General features: G+C 46.7%; 1 protein-coding gene across 2 annotated transcripts; it reads left to right on the top strand.

Moving 5' to 3' along the window:
- The first annotated feature begins 14 nt into the window (after window positions 1-14).
- LOC101010705 (cytochrome P450 4F2) lies at window positions 15-19871 on the top strand. 2 transcript variants are annotated; one of them, XM_003915088.4, is made up of 13 exons: window positions 15-110; window positions 520-718; window positions 2357-2501; window positions 5430-5483; window positions 5575-5702; window positions 7567-7688; window positions 8312-8582; window positions 11054-11120; window positions 11322-11451; window positions 17986-18119; window positions 18215-18279; window positions 18462-18544; window positions 18962-19871. In XM_003915088.4, the coding sequence occupies exons 2-13, from the start codon at window positions 521-523 to the stop codon at window positions 19125-19127; spliced, it is 1563 nt and encodes a 520-aa protein (XP_003915137.1). In that variant the 5' UTR covers window positions 15-110; window position 520; the 3' UTR covers window positions 19128-19871. The 2 variants fall into 2 exon arrangements, with proteins under 2 accessions (XP_003915137.1, XP_021786519.1); XM_021930827.2 differs by lacking the exon at window positions 15-110 and having other exon boundaries at window positions 336-718.
- The last annotated feature ends 2331 nt before the right edge of the window (window positions 19872-22202 follow it).

Below are 22202 nucleotides of genomic sequence, written 5' to 3' on the forward strand. Positions count from 1 at the left end.
CCAACCCAGCCAGCCCTCCCACAGCCTTTCCTACATCAAGGGCCAGGGTCAAAGGCCTCCCAGCAGATAGGGAGAGGAGGTTGTGTGGGACAAACTGCTCCTGACAGAAGGTACCAGGCTGGGAGTGGCAGGTCTGGGGGGGTCCTGGCCTGGGATGAAGAGGGGTACTGCCCAAGGCCCATGCAGCTCCCAGGTGCTGGCCTGGAGGATGGGTTTCCTGGTAACTGAAACCAAGCCCCTGGCAACCTCCCAGTGATTCAGGCTGGGCCTTTCTGGACTTTAATCAATCTCTCTCTCTCTTTCCCATTCTGAGTGTTTACTAGGGAACTGGAGGCCACTTGGCTGCTGGTTTTGGCTGGGCCTTTCTGGACTTTACCTCTCAGTCCCTTTTTACCCATTGCTGAGCCCTCCCTGCTCTACCTCCAGCACTGCCCGTCCCTGCCTCTTCACTATCCCTGGAGCTCCCTGGGCCCTTCCCTGGGCCTCAGGAACTCACCATCCATCCCATCTGCCCTGCAGGATGTCCCAGCTGAGCCTGTCCTGGCTGGGCCTCGGGCCGGTGGCAGTGTCCCCGTGGCTGCTCCTGCTGCTAGTCGGGACCTCCTGGCTCCTGGCCCGTGTCCTGGCCTGGACCTACACCTTCTATGACAACAGCCGCCGCCTCCGGGGTTTCCCACAACCCCCGAAACGGAACTGGTTTTGGGGACACCAGGGCATGGTGAGTGTGGCAGCAGGACGGGTCTAGGTCTCAGGGTGGATGGACTTCCTGAGGGGTCTGAGGCTGACGGAGTGGGGGTGAAGGGGGTGGGCTGGGATCTGGGGTGGCAGAAAAGCAGGGGAAGCGTCTTACTCATTCCTCTGTTTATTCACTTATTTCTGTGCTGTGCCAACCCAAGCCCTTCTCACCTCCTCATCCTCCCACTCCTGGCCTGCATTGAATCCTTTTCCTGTCTGTCTTCCCACATTAATGCACCTCTGCGGGGCTTCTGGGCAGAATGTTGGCTGCACAGAGAGGCGAGTCCCTGGCATTCCCACATTCTCCATGGCTGGACTCGAGGCCTCCTGCACCCACTGTCCAGGGTCCTCTCCCTGCCTGGACTATTTCCTGTTGTGAGGGTACAGCTGGGCTAGAGGAGAGGCGTGGGCCCTCTCCCACTTCCACCATATCTGAAGGCACCTTCCTCTTATCTTCTTCTTCCTCTTATCTCCCTCTTACCAATGAGACCTGTTACCAAACCCAGATAAAAGTTGGTCACTCACTTCCCCTTTCAGAAGCTTTCCTTGGCCTTTCCCTTCCCCGAGACCTTGCCCTCTTACTTAGACCTGCTCTCCTCTTTGGGGGACGTAGTCTTAGTCTGCTCATTTGCAAATGGCAGGATTGATGGGTGTGTCCACAGATGAAGTGGGAGGGTGCACAGGACACACTAGCACAGAGCCTGGTGCAGAAGCTGCTCCCAGGTGGGAGACACTGTCCTGATGGACGGTCAGAGTCACCTCTGCTCCCCTAGTGGCTGCTGAGAAGGGAGGGTCCCCTGTGTGCAGAACCTTCTCCATAGGAGGAACTGGAACCTCTGTGAACCAGTCAGGATATGAAGGGGTGCAGGGACCAGCCTTAGGGACATGTCCTGAGGCCATACTGCTTCCTACGAATCTCCCCTGTGAGGACCTCCCCATGTGGCCGCCTCTGGGCTGAAATGACTCCCAGAACAAGAAACTCTTTCCTCTCAAGCTAAGTGGGCCTCTGTCAGTGGACAGTGTGTCTTCTCCCTCTGCCCTGGGATGCACCCTTGGGACTTGGAGGTGGCCCCAAGAGAGATAGAGCAGGAGGAATGTAGATAGATAGATAGATAGATAGATAGATAGATAGATAGATAGATAATAGGATAGATAGATGCACAGATAGGATGGATAGATGGGTGGATGGATGGGTGGACAGGTACGTAGATAGATAGATAAAAGGATAGATGGATGCATGGACACATGGATGCACAGATAGGATGGATAGATGGATGATAGATGGATGGGTAGATACAGTAGATAGGATGGATAGATTAGGTATACAGATAGAGTAGGTATGTATGAGATGGATACATTAGACAGATGGATAGGTAGTTATTGATAGATGATAAGTAGATAATAGGATTAATATATGGATGGATGAAAGTACAGATAAGATGGATTGATGGATAGATGGGTAGGCAGATAGATATATAGATAGAAAAATTAGATAGATAGGATGAATAGATTAGACACACCCAGAAATGTTTGACCAACTACCTGGGCATCCCTTAGCCTAGTCAAGTGGACACCTAGAATTAACTGTCACAGAAGGTAACGACCCCTGCCTTGCTTGCAGGTCAAATCCACAGAGGAGGGCATGAGAGTTCTGACTCAGCTGGTGGCCACCTATCCCTGGGGCTTTAGGGTCTGGATGGGCCCTGTCTTCCCCCTCCTCAGTTTGTGCCACCCCGACATCATCCGGTCTGTCATCAATGCCTCAGGTACCATCTGGAACACCTGGTGGTGGGTGCTGCAGTGCATTTGAGGCCTGCACTTCCTCTATCCCCAAGCTCCTGTTTGGTCCCTGCAGTACTCTGGCCTCTCCTTTCCTTCTCTCTCAGCCATCTTCGTCTTTCTTTCATGTATTCATCAATTCCCATCTCAGCATCTCCTCTCTCCATTGCCATCTGAACCCCTGTTCTGGTGTTCTGGGCTGCTGTGGAACACCCTGAGAGACCTCAACTCAAGGCTCTGTCTTGGAGGAACCCCAACCTTAAGGAGATGGACCTGGATAGAGATATCCCCAACTTCATGGGATCAGGAAAGGGCCAGAGGGAGATGGATGACAGGTCAGGGAAGAACAAGGTCTCTGCTGGGGCAGGCTGGAAGACTTCCTGGAGGAGGAGTTGCTGGAGCTCTGTCTGGAACAATGAGTAGGAATGTTTGAAAGGAGAGTGCAGGGTGATGCAATTGGACATCGGTAGTATTCAAGGCCCCTTGCCAGGTCTAGCATCAACTTGCCTGTCCCAAAGCCTAGAACAATGAGGAGGACTTGTGGCTGGTAGGAGGTCTGGGCTGCTATTTCCATGATGTCCACCTCTGGTGGGTCAATTCCTTTTACCCCATCCTATAGCTTGTCTACCCTAAGTTCATTGCTCTCCTGCTGCAGGCCCTGGGGATCTCCAAAAGGAGACTCCACCCCAGCTTGGGACCCTTTCCTTGATCTCTGTGCTTCCCATCGTTGGACAGGCCAGGCTGAGCAGGGGGAATGGCCAGCATCCTACAGAGACCATGGGTCTGACATTAAAATGCTGAGTGACTCTGGGCTGGTTCCCAGCTGTCTCTGGTTATTGAGGTCTCTTTCCATTGTGAGTGGTGGAAACCCAACCTGGTGTGGTCTAAGCAAAGAAAGAGAACCTATTGACTTTAAACTCCAGGGAGGGTGGCCTTCAGGCATGGCTGGATCCGGGTCTCACACAATGTCACTGGGAATCTGTCTTTCTCTCTTGGCTCTAGCTTTCTCCAGGCTGCTTCTCCTTTCAAGGCGGTCTTTTCCTCATGACGTCGAAGATGAGTCCCAGAAGCTCAGTTCCCAGGGGAAACCCCACCTTTCCCTCAGAGTTCCCAGAAATGGCCCATGATTTACTTCTCCTTGCCTGAGTCATAGGACCAATTTTTCACCCAATCCCTGTGACTCTGATAGGCCAGTCTTGGCAGGCCTGGGTCTTCCAGAGCTACTGTTTTGGGGGCGCAAAGAAGTTTGTTGGTTAAGGATTCAGGCCATGGGTGCAGACAGACCCAGTCTCAGGCCTCAGGCTTGCCATGGTCTGGGACTGTGGGCAAGTGACTTTCTTGTTCAGAGTCTCAGGCTCTTCATCTGGAAAAAGGGGTGAATGAGAGCCCAGGAAACACGGTGTGTGGATCCACATGAGGAAAGACCTCTTTTCTGTCTGTGTAACTGAAGGACTGGAGAGTCCTGCCTGGAGGATGTGAGGAGGAAGCCCAGGTGGGGCTCAGCACTGAGAGGAGGATGAGATGCTGCTTGAAATCCTCAGCACGAGGGCTTCGACCTCTTCTCTGCAGATCCTTCTCTCTCACAGCCTAGGAGAGCATGAATTGGGTCCTGTTTGTTTTTCTCCAGATTCACAGCTCGGAGGAAGGTCTTCTATACACACAAAGCCTGGTGGGCACCTTTGGTGATGTGTGCTGCTGGTGGGTGGGGCCCTGGCAGGCAATCGTCCACATCTTTCTCCCCACCTGCATCAAGCCTGTACTCTTTGCTCCAGGTAGACACTGCAATGGCCACGCCTTGCCCACAGCTGGCTCCAGCTGATCACGTGACCCCTGTGTAGCCAGGTGGGGCTGTGGTGGAGACGCCATTGCCTCCATCGCCCCTGGACTTCCACCCGTCTGACCTCTGTTCCTGCTTGCTCATGTCTGGGGTGTGTCTCTATGATGGCTGTTATAAGGCCAGGTCTGCTGTACAGCTATGTCTTGTCACGTGTATATTTACACGTGGGTCCTGGTTACACCTGAAATATGTTATACCTGGTTACATCTGGTGTATCAATCCAACTGGGGCCATGTAGAGCTGGTCATATGTGGGGTTTATCTGTGGCCAAGGACATGTGGGGCATGTGAGGGCCTGTCTGGTTCTTGTCTCAGGTGCTGTTTGACATTGTCGTTTTCTCCTGCTGGTCACATCTGGGCCATGTTTGGGGCTTGTGTGAGGTCTGGGACCCAGAGTCCCTATGTGAGCTGTCTGATACATTATTTGAGTCTTGTCTGAGGCTGTGTTATAGTATGTTTGGGTCATGTCTAAGGAACAGTCTGGATCACATGTGGGCTATGTCTGGGATGTTAAAGATACCATATTTATATTCAGAGCCTGTATGTGGAACACGCGTTTAAGGTCATGTTAGACCATCTCATGTCCATGTTAGAGCATACTGTCTCGTGTTAGGAATTGTCATGTATTTTGTGGCCATGTCAGGACATGTGAACACATGTCAGGGTCATGTCTCATGTCCAGGTCCATGTCAGAAGATGCCATGCCGGGAGATGTCAGAGAGTGCTAGGACAGACAGGGTGTCCTAGGTCCATGTGAAGGCATTCTGTAGAGTGCCGAGCTGTGCTCAGGGGTTGAGGAAAATGTTGGATCATGTAGGAGGCATGTCAAGGCATGCTGGAGCCCCGACATAGCTTCTTTGTGCCCGGTTAGGCAGTGCCATAGCTGTACTGTGCTGCCGTAGCCTGGTCTGGTCTTCTCTCCCCTCCCCCATCCTCCTTTCTTCCTCTGCCCTTGGCCCCCTTCCTGTATGTGGGGCTCGGAAGGGAGAAATGCAAACCTCTTGCTGGGAGCCTCCGCCACCCCCAAAGTTCCTCCTTCACCTGCCTCCATGGCCCCTGATTGTCCTCATTTATGTCAGCCACCCTTGCACCAAAGGACAAGTTCTTCTACAGCTTCCTGGAGCCCTGGCTGGGTGAGTATCTGCAGGTGAACAGGGTTGGGAACAACCTGGAGGGCCAGGGGAGGGAGACGCCCTTGCCCATGGCCCTTGGCTGCCCTGTTAGGGGATGGGCTCCTGCTGAGTGCTGGCGACAAGTGGAGCCGCCACCGTCGGATGCTGACACCTGCCTTCCATTTCAACATCCTGAAGCCCTATATGAAGATTTTCAATGACAGTGTGAACATCATGCATGTGAGTTATTTGAAGCCAAGGTCCCAGCTGCAGCCTTTGGTTGGGGGGACCACAGACAGATCTGGTCTGGAATTTTGGCTCTGCTTGTGCCATTGGGCCATTGCTCTTCCTCTCTGAGCCTTGGTTTCCTCATCTGTAGAATGGGGCTAATAATCCCTACTTAAAAGATGGTCAAGGTGATGTAATGGAGTCATGTCCCTGGTGCACAGTAGGTGCCCAGAAGGTGTCTGTTTCTATGTTTCCATCACCCTGGCCCTGTAAACTCAAGAGGGTCATGACGACAATTGCATAGTAGCTGTTGCTGGTAAGAAACTTGAAAACCGATTGGTTTAAAACAATAAGGACTTATGATTGCTAATAAGTCTGTGGTACAGTTGGCAGGTTCTTCTGGATGTGGAAGGGATCATTCGTGGTACATGAGCAGCTGGGGGTTAGGTCGGCAGCCTTGCAGGTGTTGGTTGAATTCTGTCACATGTTTGGGATTTGGCTGGGACATGTTTGGGTTCTCTCACATGTCTGGGTTTGGCCTCAGCTGGGACCCCTGGATGTTCCTCCCTATGATTGTCTCCTTCCAGAAGGCACCCCGTGGTTCACAACGCAGGCAGGGCTCCAGGGAGTAAGATGAGGTTTAACTTCATTAGTTATTACCTCATCGTTTTCACCACATTGTATTTTGACATTTAAAGCCAGAAGTCCAACACGGAATCAAAGGCAGGGGGTAAAATAGGCTCTGTCTGTTAATGGGAGTTGCTGAAAAATCACATTGTAAAGGGTGTGGATATGGGAGGAAGGGACGAATTGTGGCAAGGTTTTGTGAAGTGTCTAGGATTTATTTTAACTTACAAATTGATAAGTTAGTTTGTTACTGTTTCATAAATTCTTCCAGAAGGACAAGAGACTCCTGGGTCAGAGACAAAGGATAGTTTACTACTCATGACACAGAGAGCAGCATGTGTTTCTTGTTAGATTGCATTTTTTTTTCTCCAAGCTTCCCAAATCCCATGGGCTGACACAGGTGGGCTTCTATAAATGCCTGCTGACATAGTATATTGCATTACAGAAAAGGAGAATTAAGCTTATGGAATCTGCTTTTATAGCAAGCAAAAGCAACGTGTCTAGGGGGAGTCTTTACCTTATCCCTCAAAGTTATTCTTTGCAAACACAACTCTGATAAATTTTCCATGTCAAGAACATCAGTGTCTTGCATTCATGACATTCCCAGAAAGGATGCTCAGGACTCACGAAGGACTACCTCCCCAAAACAGGGAGATTGTTGAAATCAATTTATTACAATGCAGATGGGGAAATCCAACATTTATTGAGCATGAACCATATGCCAGAAACAATGCCATGTGCCCATTCCATGACACGAGTATATATTGTCTAATTTAATTTTAAGAACTCTGTGAAGGAGAGATGATGTATTTCTGCCCCATGGCAGATGATGAAACTGCAGGTCTGAGAGATTAGGGAGCTAACCCAAGTTCACCCAGCTAATGAGTGAGCTTGGCGTGGTGGAGCAGTTTCTAACGTGGATTATATGGCTCCAAAGCACATCATCTTAACTGTTCCTGAAGATTTGACAGGTGGGATATAGGGGAGGGTAGTGAATTGACTAATGGCACACAGAGCACGGGAGCCAGAGCTGGAACTTGAACCTAGGTCTCCTAACTCCCAATCTTGGGTCTTCATCTCTTAGTAGTAACAGCTTTTGCTGGCACCATAACCTAGTCCTCCCTGGGGAGGGGTCCCAGGGGAGAAGATGAAGAGGCTTATTCTGGGGAGTGTATCTTGACGGTTGGGGTTGGAGAGGTGCTCAAGGGAGCAAGGAGCCTGCCCCAGCTCTGTCCCCTTCTCTGGCTAGGCCAAGTGGCAGCTCCTGGCCTCGGGGGGCAGTGCCCGTCTGGACATGTTTGAGCACATCAGCCTCATGACCTTGGACAGTCTGCAGAAATGTGTCTTCAGCTTTGACAGCCATTGTCAGGAGTAAGTTCTTGCCCAGGATCTGGGATCTTGGGCCATGGACCCAAAGTGGGTAGGTGGGGGAGGGAGGACTGAGCGGGGAAATCAGACAAACCTTCCTGGAGGAGTTTAGTTATACCTGATCATTGAAGGACTGGTGTGAACTTTATCTTGAGGCTTCCAGGGAGCCATCGAAGAGGTTTGAACTGGTGGGTGTGGTGAGAGCTGAGCTCTATAGGGGATTGACTGTAATGTAGCACTAAATGGAGTTAACACTGATGCAAAGAGGCTAGGGTGGAAGCTAGATCATGGACCGGTTGGAGGAGGATGAAGTCTGAACTCTGTGGACAGTTTCAAGGAGAAGGGTCAGGACTGTATACGGGGAGGGAAAGAGAACAGGAGAAAAATGTGCAAGTTATACTCTGGATGCCTAGCGGCATGGAGGCATCTCACAGAGATAGGATGCAGGGGGAGAAGAGAGCTTGGAGAATCAATCTCATGCTGATCCCCACCCTTTATCTGTGGGGTCATCTGTTCCTGGATACTCTGTTTACTGTTAGGAGGTAGCTCCTGGCTGCTGGTGGGAGGTGCTCCTGGGGCTTCAGGTGTATTAAATTGTTTTCTCCCTTTCCGCCCTTATCCTGCAGGAAGCCCAGTGAATATATTGCCGCCATCTTGGAGCTCAGTGCCCTTGTATCAAAAAGACACCAGCAGATCCTCCTGTACATAGATTTCCTGTATTATCTCACCCCTGATGGGCAGCGTTTCCGCAGGGCCTGCCGCCTGGTGCACGACTTCACAGACGCTGTCATCCAGGAGCGGCGCCGCACCCTCCCTAGCCAGGGTGTTGAGGACTTCCTCCAAGCCAAGGCCAAATCCAAGACTTTGGACTTCATTGATGTGCTCCTGCTGAGCAAGGTGGGCTTCTCTGGGATCTGAATTCAAGAAGTAGAAGGGAGCTTCATGTGAAATGTCAGATGAAAGAAGTTGAACTTGATCCAGAGGGCACTAGGGAGCCACGGAAGGTGATTGAGGAAGGGAGGGACAGGTCAGAGATAGGTTTTGGAGATGACTCTGTGGAGTGCACGTAGCAGGGAGCTGCTAGGTTTGAAACTGACAAGTCTGAGAGTTTGCTCTATTTACAAGCTAATGAGTGAATTGGCCACATTTAAATAGGTACATTTACATCTACATCTATGTCTGGATCTATGTTTATGTTTTTGCCTATGTCTTTCTATATCTTTGTCTCTGTTTGAGTTTGTGTCTCTGTCTGTGACTGTGACTGTGTGTCTTTGTCTTTGTCATTGGCCATATCCGTACGTCTTTGTATCTGTGTCCTCATCTTTGTCCATGTCTACGGCTTTGTCCTGTCTTTTCTATGTCTATGTGCATGTCTTTGTCTCTGTCTATATTTTCATCCGTGTCTATGTCTTTGTGTGTATCTGTGTCTGTGTTTATGTCTTTGTCTTTTCTCCATGTTTGTGTCTTTGTCTCAGTGTCTGTCTATGTCCATGTTTTTTTGTCTGTGTCTATGACTGTGTCTTCGTCTATGGCTGTGTCTATGTCAATGCTGTGTCTATATCTTTGTCTGTGCCTGTGCTTGTGTCTGTTTTTGTCTATGTCTATGTTTACGTCTATGAGTATTTGTGTCTGAGTGTGTGTCTGTGTTTATGTGTATTTGTGTGTCTGTGTTTCTAAGTCTGTGACTTCATCTATGTGTGTGTGTGTGTGTTTGTGTCTATATCTGTCTATGTCTATGTTTATGTGTATTTGTGTGTCTGTGTTTCTTTTTTTTTTTTTTTTTTTTTTGAGACGGAGTCTCGCGCTGTCGCCCAGGCTGGAGTGCAGTGGCCGGATCTCAGCTCACTGCAAGCTCCGCCTCCCGGGTTCCCGCCATTCTCCTGCCTCAGCCTCCCGAGTAGCTGGGACTACAGGCGCCCACCACCGCGCCCGGCTAATTTTTTGTATTTTTAGTAGAGACGGGGTTTCACCGTGGTCTCGATCTCCTGACCTTGTGATCCGCCCGCCTCGGCCTCCCAAAGTGCTGGGATTACAGGCGTGAGCCACCGCGCCCGGCCCTGTGTTTCTAAGTCTAAGACTTCATCTATATGTGTGTGTGTGTGTGTATATCTGTGTCTATGTCTACGTTTATGTGTATTTGTATTTGTGTGTCTGTGTTTCTAAGTCTGTGACTTCATCTATGTGTGTGTGTGTCTATATTTTTGTCTATGTTTATGTTTATGTGTATTTGTGTGTCTGTGTTTCTGAGTCTGTGACTTCATTTGTGTGTGTTTGTGTGTGTGTCTATATCTGTGTCTATGTCTATGTTTCTGTGTATGTGTATTTGTATTCGTGTGTCTGTGTTTCTAGGTGTGACTTCGTCTATGTGTGTGTGTGTGTCTATATCTGTGTCTATGTCTATGTTTCTGTGTATGTGTATTTGTGTGTCTGCGTTTCTAAGTCTATATTTCGTTTGTGTGTGTGTGTCTGTGTCTATATCTGTGTGTATGTCTATGTTTATGTGTGTTTGTGTGTCTGCGTTTGTGTCTAAGTCTATGACTTTGTCTATGTGTGTTTGTGTCTGCGTCTGTGTCTATGCCTTTGTCTATGTGTATGTCTGTTGTGACGGATGCATTAAACCTCTGAATCAGAGCAGCCCATGTCTCGCTCACAGCAATACTACCAGCCAGAGCAGGATTGTGGCACTGGCTCTTCAGCCTCAACTCAAATTTCTCCAAGGGCAATGTTTTCACCTGTATGTCCAGAAGAGGTTGCACCCTAGGAGAGGGGCCCTACATTATGAGTCTTGGCACATTTTCTATTTCTTCCCAAGAAAGAGAATGAGACACACACACACACACACAGAGGCAGAGAGAGAGAGATTGAGTGAGAATGCTTACTAGCTTTGTGAGATAGTGTGTTTTTTTTGCTCTGGAGCATAAACAAATCCTCCTCAGTGAGATGCCATAGTCTGTAGGCTTACAACCCAAATGTCTCCAGGGAGATAAGATTCTCTAGATGTATCACTCTAGAATGTGGGCCAGTATCTTTGGAGCAATACTTAATCTCTAATTTCCAAGGGAAATTGCCATTTAATTCTCCTGCAACTCAGGTTGCCAGTAACTTTTTCTCAGAAACTTTTCATAAAAATGTTCATTGAGTCTTCCCAATCGGGACCAAGAGGAGGCAAGGAAGCCAGAGAGGAAGGTCACGAGGTGGGGGCTCTGGCCGTGGTGACCAAGAGGGGTCTAGGAGTGCAAGATGGATTTGGATTTCTGGAAAAAGGATGAATCTTCAGAGATTGTCTCAGATTAGACTCAAGAGCCCTCAGAGCTAGTGTGACTTTTTGTTGGGGGGGGTGGGGTTTGGGGTTATTGCCTTCTCTCCAGGATGAAGACGGGAAGGAGTTGTCCGATGAGGACATAAGAGCAGAAGCTGACACCTTTATGTTTGAGGGTGAGGGCCCCAGTGTGGGGCTACAGTGGGGACCGGGATCTCTCCATTCCACAAACAGGGTGGTTGGACCTGTTGGTCCAAACCCCCCAGCCTTCCTGTCCCCCTTCCCCCATCCTCCCTGAAGTCCTCAATGTATGGGTGCTGTCCACCCTTGGGTGCTGAAGCAGCCCAGAGACCCAAGCCTGCCTTGCTGCCCCTCAGGCCATGACACCACGGCCAGTGGTCTCTCCTGGGTCCTGTACCACCTTGCAAAGCACCCGGAATACCAGGAACGTTGCCGGCAGGAGGTGCAAGAGCTTCTGAAGGACCGTGAGCCTAAAGAGATTGAATGGTGAGTGCAGGTGCTGGTGGCTGTTCCTGAGCCTCTCTCATTGACTCCGTTCCCCAGGCAGGAAGGGGAGAGGGGTTGTTTTTGTTGATTCTTCCACTGTTGCTTAGTGGGAATAGGAGCAGAGGACCACAGGCAGGACTTAATACCCAGCCTGACTGTCTGGGGAAAGGTTACAGGCCGTTAGGTTACAGAAAGACCTGGGCTTCTGAGAGAATTGGTGATGATATGTGAGGACAGATCATGCCACTTAGCACATGTTCAGCAAATGAACTTCCCCTCCACTCTCTTCCTTTTCTCCCAGAAATATCATTTTTTTCCGAACATCTTTACTTGTTGAATGTTTGCTCTTCTGTTCCCTAATTCCTACTCTCCAGTGCAGTCCAGGGATTTATAAGGGAGACCTGGGGGTAAAAGTCATCCATTCTTGTCCAGAACACCTGCATCGTTCATCCATCTCGTCCTTATTCAGCAAACGCTCCCACACTGCATTCCCACCCCCACATCTGTGCACCGCATCTTTCTGTGCTCTGGAGAACTGGGAAGGACCCAACCCAGAGATCTGTTTTCCAGGTGCTCCCAGCCTGGTGGGGGAACTGTCCCGGGGCAGGACACTCCCAGCCCACGTGGGCAGGGGTGGGGTTTGCAGTCAGAGAAGCAGGACTGGGGAGTATAGAAAGTGTCTCAGTTGAGAGCCTGAATAATGATCTGAATAATGATTAGTGGATAATTGGGTACAGCTGGGGAGCAGTGCTCTAGGTCAAGAAGACTGCCTGGGATCTTCACAGGAGAAAGGGGGGGGGAAGAGAGAGAGAGAGAGAGAGAGCAGGGTAGGGGGCAGAAAGGAGAAGGAGAAAGAGAGAGAGAGGGAGAAAACTCAGTCATGGTGAGATGATAAAACTGGGGCTGGCTGTGGAAACCTTGGCGAAAATGTTAATGGCTTCAGTTTAAGCCCAAGGGCAATAGGGAGCCATGGGAAGTGTTTGAGCAGGGGAGGGACAGGTCACATCTGGGTACCAGGAATATCTTTCTAGAGCTAGTGTGGAGGGCATTCTGGAGAGGACTAGCTGTAGAATGAGGGCACAGTGGGGACATTCTGAGGCCCGAGCCAGGCCAGGGGCTGGAGGAAGGAGAGGAAGCATTGGAGTGGATGGGTGTCTTGGATTCAGTGTCCTCCTGTCCATGCCTTTGCTCAGCACAGCAGCCCTGTGAGAAGGAGAAACATTTTTTCTGCTTTTAAAACCAATACCTTTTCTGCATTTTTAACAAACAATTTTTTATTGCTGCATAATAGATGCACATAGATTTGAAATGCACGTGATAATCTGATACATTCATATAATTGGCAAAGATCAAATCAGGGTACCTGGGATATCTGTCACCTGAAATATTTGTCTTTTCTTTATGCTAGAAATATAACTAACATAAGCTAACTATTTTGGTATGTACAGTACATATTGTAAACTATAGTGAGCCCACTGATCTATCGAGTGCTAGGTTTTATTTCTCCTATCAAACCTCTCATTTGTGCCCGTTAATCAACTTCTCCTCACCCCTCCCTCCCTTCTACCAATCTACCTTCTATTTTCATGAGATCCGCTTTTTCAGTTCCCACATGTGAGTGAGAATATGTAATATGTGTCTTTCTGTGCTGGGTTTATTTACTTACCACAGTGACCTCCAGTTCCATCCATGTTGCCGCAAATGACAAAATTCCAGTCTTTTTAATGGTGGCATAGTATTCCATTGTGTATACACACCACATTTCTTTCCTTCCTTCCTTCCTTCCTTCCTTCCTTCCTTCCTTCCTTCCTTCCTTCCTTCCTTCCTCCCTTCCTGCCTTCCTTTCTTCCTGCCTTCCTCCCTCCCTCCTTTCCTTCCTCTCTCTCTTTCTCCCTTTCCTTCCTCCCTTCCTTCCTCCTTCCCTCTCCTCCTCCCTCCCTCCCTCCCGTCCTCTCTCTCTTTCTCCCTTTCCTTCCCCCCTCCTTGTGAGACAGAGTCTCGCTCTGTCGCCCAGGCTGGAGTGCAGTGGCACGATCTTGGCTCACTGCAACCTCTGCCTCCCGGGTTCAAGCTATTCTTCTGCCTCAGCCTCCCAAGTAGTTGGGACTACAGGTGTGCACCAACCACGCCTGGCTAATTTTTGTATTTTTAATAGGGATGGGGTTTCACCATATTGGCCAGGCTGGTCTCGAACTCCTGACCTCATGATCTGCCTGCCTCGGCCTCCCAAAGTGCTGGGATTACAGGCATGAGCCACCGCACCCGGCCGCCACATTTTCTTTATCCATTCAGTTGATGGGCACTTAGGCTGAATGCACATTTTGGCTGTTGTGAATAGTGCTGCAATAAACACGGAAGTATAGGTATCTCTTCAACAGATTTATTTCCTTTCTTTGGGATAGAAATTTCTTGTCTTTCTTTTCAGTAGTGGAATTTCTGGGTTATACGGTAGTTCTAGTTTTAGTTTCTTGAGGAACCTCTGTGCTGTTCTGTGCAGTAGCTACTCTAATTTATATTCCCACCAATAGTGTGTGAGAGCTCCCCTTTCTCTATGTCCTCACCAGCATCTATCGTTGCCTGTCTTTTTGATAAAAGCCATTTTAACTGGGATGAAATGATATCTTTGTGGTTTTGATTTGCATTTCTCTGACGATTAGTGACATTGAGCTTTTTTCCATTTACCTATTGGCCATTTGTATGTCTTCTTTTAAGAAATGTCTATTCAGATCTTTTGACCAGTGTTAAATAAGATGATTTTATGTTTTTTTTTTTTTCCTATTGAGTTGTTTGAGCTCCTTATATGATATATTCTGGTTACTAATCACTTGTCAGGTGGGTAATTTGCAAATATGTTCTGCCATTCTGTGGGTTGATTCTTCATTTTGCCGATTGTTTCCTTTGCTGTGCAGAAGCTTTTTACCTTGTTGTAATCTCATTGGTCTATTGCCTGTGCTTTTGAGGTCTTACACAGAGAATCTTTGCCCAGACCCACGTCCTGGAGTATAAAATCCAGATTTCAAGCAAAAATTGTGCATGTGGTTAAAAGAAAGGGTCCAAACAATTTATGATAAAGATGAGCTTCCTTATTAAGCTCCACCTTAGCAGTAACTACAGTCAGCAGTTTTCTGTGTATTCTTCCAGAAAATGGCTATCCCAATGCCCACGTTTATATGAACTCCACTGTGATTTTTATTTACATGAACAGGTACTGTGTTTTTCTTTGTAAATAAAACTATAAAAATAGACGCAGTTCTGCACTTCATCTCTGAGATTTTATATTTCTCTCAAAATATGAGTTTTTGAAAATGAGTTTGTTTTTAAATTTGTTCTTTCATTGATAAATTTTAATTATATATATTAGAGGTACAATGTGATGTTATGACGTAGGTATACAACCTGAAATTATTAAATCAAGGTGATGAACAAATCCAGCACTTCACGTATTTATCATTTTTGTGTTGAGAACATTTGAAATGTACTCTCTTAGCAATTTCAATGAATACATTGTTCACTAAATCACCATGCTGTGCAGTAGATCTCAAAAACTTATTCCTCTTGCATAACTGAAGCTTCTCTCCTTTGACCAACATCTCATCCTTCTCTGTCCCTCCCTCAGCCCTGGCCTCTGGTAACCATCATTCTACTTCTATTTCTTTTTTTGTTGTTGTTGTTTTTTGAGACAGAGTCTCACTCTGTCACCCAGGCTGGAGTGCAGTGGCACGATCTCAACTCACTGCGACCTCTGCCTCCCAGGTTCAAGCGATTCTCCTGCCTCAGCCTCCTGAGTAACTGGGATTACAGGCTCCTGCCACCACGGCCAGTTAATTTTTTTTGTATTTTTATTAGAGATGGGGTTTCACCATATTGGCCAGGCTGGTCTTGAACTCCTGACCTTGTGATCTGCTCCCCTCGGCCTCCCAAAGTGCTGGGATTACAGGCGTGAACCACCGCGCCCGGCCTCCACTCCTATTTCTATGAGCTTGACTATTTCAGGTCCCAGGATAAGTAAGATCATGTGTTTGTGTTTCTGCACCTGGCTTACTTCACTTAGCATGAGTTCCTCCAGGTTCTTCCATGTTGTAGCAAATGAGATAAGTTTTTTTGTTTTTTGTTTTTTTAAGGCTGAATGGTATTCCATTGTATATACACACCATATGGAAAATGAGCATTAAATTACAAAACCAGTGATAAGGACAGGTTCTTCTTGTACCAAATGAGATATTACAGATAAGACTAGGGTTTTCCTTGACAATCCTGCCACCCCACCTAATCCTTTCTCATTCTCCAAAGGTGTCTCCAGAGCTGTAGATTTGTTATCTATCTATCTATCTATCTATCTATCTATCTATCATCTATCTCTATTATCTATCTATCACCTATCTATCTCTATTATCTATCTAGCTATCTATCATCTCTCTATCTCATCTATCTATCTATCTATCTATCTATCTATCTATCTCCGTTATCTATCTATCTATCTATCTATCTATCTATCTATCTATCTATCTATCATCTATCTCTATTATCTATCTATCACCTATCTATCTCTATTATCTATCTATCTATCATCTATCTCATCTATCTATCTATCTATCTATCTATCTATCTATCTATCTATCTATCTATCTATCTATCTCCGTTATCTATCTATCTATCTATCTATCACCTATCTATCTCTAGTATCTATCTATCTATCATCTATCTCATCTATCTATCTATCTATCTATCTATCTATCTATCTATCTCCATTATCTATCTCTCTCTCTCTCTCTCTCTATCTATCTCCATTATCTATCTATCTATCACCTATCTATCTCTATTATCTATCATCTATCTATCTGTATTATCTGTCTATCTATCTATTATCTATCTATCTCTATTATCTATCATCTCTCATCTACTTATTATCTATCATCTATGTGTCTCTGTTTCTATCATCTATGTATGTATCTATTATCTATCTCTCTATATCTGTCATCTATCTATCATCTGTCTATTATCATCTATCAATCTATCATCTATCTCTGAATCATTCATTTCCATAAATATATATTCATATACTTTTTGCCCTTTTTATATGCACGTATGTATATATTTGTAACTTTTTTTCACTAGACAGTGTGTCTTAATGCTATTTTTTTCTGAGTGCTAAATATTTTATTCCTTATTTATTCATCTCATTCCTATGCTGAATACACATAAACATTTTCAATGATAGTAGATATTTCCAGTTTGCCTTCCAGATTGTCTGTACTGATTTACCTTCTAGCCTATAGTATGTGATGAGACTAGTGATCCCTATTTCCTCCTTTTGGGTAGCTGTATAGTATTCTCTTGTATGGCTATTTATCTAAACATCTTCCCATCAATGTATATGTGGCTTGTTCCTAACCTTTTGCTAAAAGTGGACATGAGGCAGTCAGCATGTGTGCACAGTGACCATTCCTTACACGTATAAGCATGTCTGCAGGACAAATTCCCTCAAGCGCAATTGCTGAATCAAAGAACATTTGCATTGTACAATTTTAATTACTGCAAATCCTTTCCTATTAGCTGAGTTTGATGGCACAAGCTTTCCCATAACTTTACCAATACTACTAATGTATTATTAAATGTTAAAATCTATGCCAATCTTCACCTTTCTTCTTTTGATGGACGTTGTTTTAAATAAGAGTGAGGTTAAACATCTCTTGGACGTTTTCTTTTTGTGGAAGTTGTTCCTTTACTTTTTTACTCTTTTTCTTTGGATTCTTCAAAAATATTTACTTTTAAGAATGTGTATTAAAATTTATTTTATTTATTTATTTATTTTGAGATGGAGTCTCTGTTGCCCAGGCTGGAGTGCAGTGGTGCGATCTCAGCTCACTGCAACCTCCACCTCCGGGGTTCAAGCGATTCTCCTGCCTCAGCCTCCCGAGTAGCTGGGATTACAGGCGTGCACCGCCTCTCCCAGCTAAGTTTTTGTATTTTTAGTAGAGACGGGGTTTCACCATGTTAGCCAGGATGGTCTTGATCTCCTGACCTTGTGATCCACCCGCCTTAGCCTCCCAGAGTGCTGGGATTGCAGCCATGAGCCACCACACCCGGTCAAAATTGATTTTTTTTTTTTTTTTTCTGTCTTGGGTTGCAAAATATTGCCTTTTAACTTTTGGAGGGTACTTTTGATTAATATCCTTTACTTGCAAAAACTACTACCTTGAGCATATTCAACTTCTGTGAAGTTAAATTGGTCCACATTTTTCTTTCATAACCGTAAAATCCATCAGTTTCCCAGGATTTTGTTTTGGACAGGGGCTCTCTCTATCAAATGTGAAGTTTTCACTTATGTCTTTTTCTGAGCTCTCTGTTCTTCTCCATGGGTCTGTTTTCTTGTTTTTGCCACAGTGCCACACTGTTTTTATTACTGCAACTTTGTAACAATTCTTTTTAAAAGTTTATTTCCTTATAGGAAGAAAAGGTCTCACTTGCAAACAGAGAAGCTGATAGTTATGTCTTTGCTCCCTTGATAATGATTGGGGCTGGGTGTTTCCTTAGGGACGACTTGGCCCAGCTGCCCTTCCTGACCATGTGCATTAAGGAGAGCCTGCGGCTGCATCCCCCAGTCCCGGTCATCTCCCGCCATGTCACCCAGGACATTGTGCTCCCAGACGGTCGGGTCATCCCCAAAGGTGCTCACAGTCTCACGGGAAGGAGCCTCCTGGGTAGGAAAAGGGACCCCTCAGGGAAGGAGGTCTTCTCCTGACTGCCCCCTTCTCTCCCACAGGCATTACCTGCCTCCTCAGTGTTTTTGGAACCCATCACAACCCAACTGTGTGGCCAGACCCTGAGGTGCGGGGCCCCCCTCCTTCCCTCTGTTTTTGTCCATTTCAAGGCTCCTAGAGGAGGGGGCAGGGTTTTGATCAGGAGAATCCAACATCACCTCCCTCCAAGACACGCACAACTGTCTGTTTCTCCAAGGCTGGTGGACCTGGGAGACCCCACCCAGCAATGCTTCTTGGTCTTACCTCCAGGTCTACGACCCCTTTCGCTTTGACCCAGAGAACATCAAGGAGAGGTCACCTCTGGCTTTTATTCCCTTCTCGGCAGGGCCCAGGTAAGGGCGGCCTGTGTCTGAGATGGGGACGGGTTGATAGGTGCAGGGCTCTGGTCATGACAGTGGGGTAAAGGGGGACATTGTAGATGGTCCAAGTTCCAGCTCTCCTTCCCTCACCTCCTCTAGAGTTTATGGGAAAAGGTCCATAGAGTAGGGTTGGGTTGGTCCTAGAAGGGTCTGTGGTGTGCTCAGAGCCCCCTCCCACCCCACCTTGGTCTAGGCTGGGGAGGCTGGGGGCTGGAGCTGGGCTAGGCTTGCAAGATATGCAAGCCCACATGGGGATCCAGGCACAGATACCCCCTTCTCTATCCTCAAGCTACTCTAGGTGGGGTTGGCTGTCCCAGGCCAGGTTCCCGGCTTGAGGGGGCCAGGATGGGGGTCTTGGTTGCAGACAGAGTTCCCACCCCCCTCCCCCAGGAACTGCATTGGGCAGACGTTCGCGATGGCCGAGATGAAGGTGGTCCTGGCGCTCACGCTGCTGCGCTTCCGCGTCCTGCCGGACCACACCGAGCCCCGCAGGAAGCCGGAGCTGGTCCTGCGCGCAGAGGGCGGACTTTGGCTGCGGGTGGAGCCCCTGAGCTGAGTTCTGCAGAGACCCACTCTGACCCCATTAAAATGACCCCTGATTTATCAAAAGTGAAGCACAGAATTACCCTATGACCCTATTCCACAGTCCTGTATTCCATCCTAGATACCTACTCAAAATAATTGAGACAGGTGTTCAAACAAAAAGACGCGTGTGCATGAATGTTCATGGCAGCCCTATTCACAGTGGCCAAACAATGAAAACAACCCCAAGGTGTATATTACCAGATGAAAGGATAAAACAAAATGTGGTCCATCCATACAATGGAATATTACACAGCCATAAAAAGGAATGAAGCAGTGATCCCTACTACACTGTGGATGAACCTTGAATACATGATACTGAATGAAAGACATCAGATGCGAAAGGTCACACAGTGTGCAGTCCTTTTATTTGAAAGTTCCAGAACAGGCCAATCTGAAGAGATGGATAGCAGATTGGTGGCTTTCAGCAGCTGTGGGGAGGTGGGACTGAGGAGCGACTGCTAATCAGGATGGGGTTTCCTCCTGGGATGGTGAAAATGTTCCAGACCTAGATAGTGACGAAGGTAGCACGACATTGTGAGTGCACTAAATGCTGTTGAATTGGACACTTTGAATTGGTGAATTTTGTGGTAGGTGAATTCTACGAATAAAAAAAAATGCTATTTTATCTCACACATACATTTTTTTTCTGTGCGATTGTTCATATAATAATATGCTGTGAGCATCTTTCCATGACATTAAATCGTCTTACGAAACATTTTGTGGTCTTCAACGTGTGTGTGTTAAGTGTCCAAATCAGTCTTAATTTTAAAAAAAAGACATCATGTTAGAAAATAAAAGTGTTTTGTCTCACTTTGTAAGAATTATCTTCTACACATTGACTGTTAGTAACAAACTGAATTATTCTTCATCAAGTAACATTTAGGGTAGAGATCTCATTTTCATAGCAATAGATGCACAAATATTCATGTAAGATACAGGTGTGGTTAGACACCTTTCATAGAACTGGTATGGTTTGAAAATTCCACAGACACTGAATGTTTTGGTCGTATTAACAGAAGTAGATCACTGAGAAGGGAGAAGGTGACTTTTCGGCTCCCTCAGGTAAATGCTGATTTCATCCTCACACTGATCTTACAGGTTGTAGATGAACTCGCTTGTTCAACTCCACCACTGAAGGGTGGAGTTGGGGGTGAATCTGAGCAGTTTGGCATCAGAGGTCATGCCTTATCGTATCAAGGACATGATTTTCAAAGTGGGTCTCAGCCCTAGGCCCATCAGATCACCTGGGAACCCCTACAGATTCCAGACTGAGTAGATGAGACTCTTTGACAGGTGGTGCCTACATTTGCTTTGTTTTGCTTTTTGTTTCTTTTTGTTGTTGTTGTGAATTCATTTTGTCTTTTTGAGACAGAGTCTCCCTCAGTCTCTCAGGCTGGAGTGCAGTGGTACAACCATAGCTCACTGCAACTTCAAACTCCTAGCCAAAGTATTGGCATTAAAGGTGTGAGCCACTCCTCCCGGTCCCATTTTTTTTTTTTTTTTTTTTTTTTTGAGATGGACTCTCACTATGTCACCAAGCCTGGAGTGCAGTGGCGCCATCTTGGCTCACTGAAACCTCCGCCTCCTGGGTTCCAGCGATTCTCCTGCCTCAGCCTCCTGAATAGCTGAAATTACAGGCATGCACTACCACGCCCAGCTAATTTTTTGTGTTTTTAGTAGAGATGGGGTTTCGCCATGTTGGCCAGGTTGGTCTTGAACTCCTGACCTTAGATGATCCACCCGCCCCGGCCTCCCAAATTGCTGGGGTTACAGGCGTGAGCCACTGCGCCCAGCCCCAAGTTTTTAAATATAATATTGTTGATCAGAAATACATTCATTCATGTAAAAAATAAAATGCCCAGTGAGAAGTGATAGTGCTACCTATGCCCTTCATCTGCCCAGTTTCTTCATGTGTATAAAGATAAATACTTTCACACCTTGTGCATCCTTTCATAGTATATTTAGCCAAACTGTATATAATTAGTCACCCTAATTACATATTAGTATGCCTACATTACAATGAGTATGCTTACTTGCCACTTCTATATTTTCATGGCTCATCTTAAAATCACATTAAATTTTCAGAATTTGTTCTCTTTGGTGCATAGTTCAGTTTTTTTTTTTTTTGAGACAGAGTCTCACTCTGTCACCCAGGCTGGAGTGCAGTGGTGCGATCTCTGCTCACTGCAACCTCCACCTCCTGGGTTCAAGCAGTTCTCCTGCCTCAGCCTCCCGAGTAGCTGGGATTACAGGCGTGTGCCCCCACACCTGGCTAATTTTTGTATCTTTAGCAGAGACAGGGTTTCACCATGTTGACCAGGCTGGTCTCGAACTCCTGACCTCAGGTGATCTGCCTGTCTCAGCCTCCCAAAGTGCTGGGATTACAGGCATGAGATAGTTCAGAGATTTGACAAATGGCTAGAGTCATGTAACTACCACTACCATAGCCACCCTTGGTAGTCAAAAACCTCCTGCCACCCCTGACCCTTGAAAACCACTGCTGACTTCTGTCTTTCTATAGAATTGCTTTCTTCCTGTTGTGTGAATGGGATTATACCATAGGGAGCCTTGGAGTCTCGCTGCTATCGCTTAGTGTAAAGCATCTGAGAGTCTCCCATGTTGTCTGTATCAAGACCCTGTTTCCTCTTACGGCCGGGTAGAATTTCCGGACATGGATGGGACACTCTTTTTTCGTTGGCTAAAGGACAAGTGGATTGTTTCTGGTTTTTGGATATTATGAATAAAATTGCTATGGATATTTGCATACATGTTCTTGGGGGAAACTAAGTTCCCATTGCTGTTAGAATGGGATGACTGAGTCATAGTATCAGTGTATGTTTACCATGACGAGAAACTATCAAACTGTTTCCAAAAGGTCCGTGTCATTTTTAATTCCTATCAGGAATGTATTGAAGTGGCATCATTTTCTGGGGTAAATACCCAAGGTTCATCATCTCACATCAAGGAAATCAAGGACACAGACACACAAGAAGTGAGTTTAAGAGTTGAGGTTTAGGCTGGGCACAGTGGCTCACGCCTGTAATCC

Source organism: Papio anubis, chromosome 20 (assembly GCF_008728515.1).
Source record: "Papio anubis isolate 15944 chromosome 20, Panubis1.0, whole genome shotgun sequence".
NCBI lineage: Eukaryota > Metazoa > Chordata > Mammalia > Primates > Cercopithecidae > Papio > Papio anubis.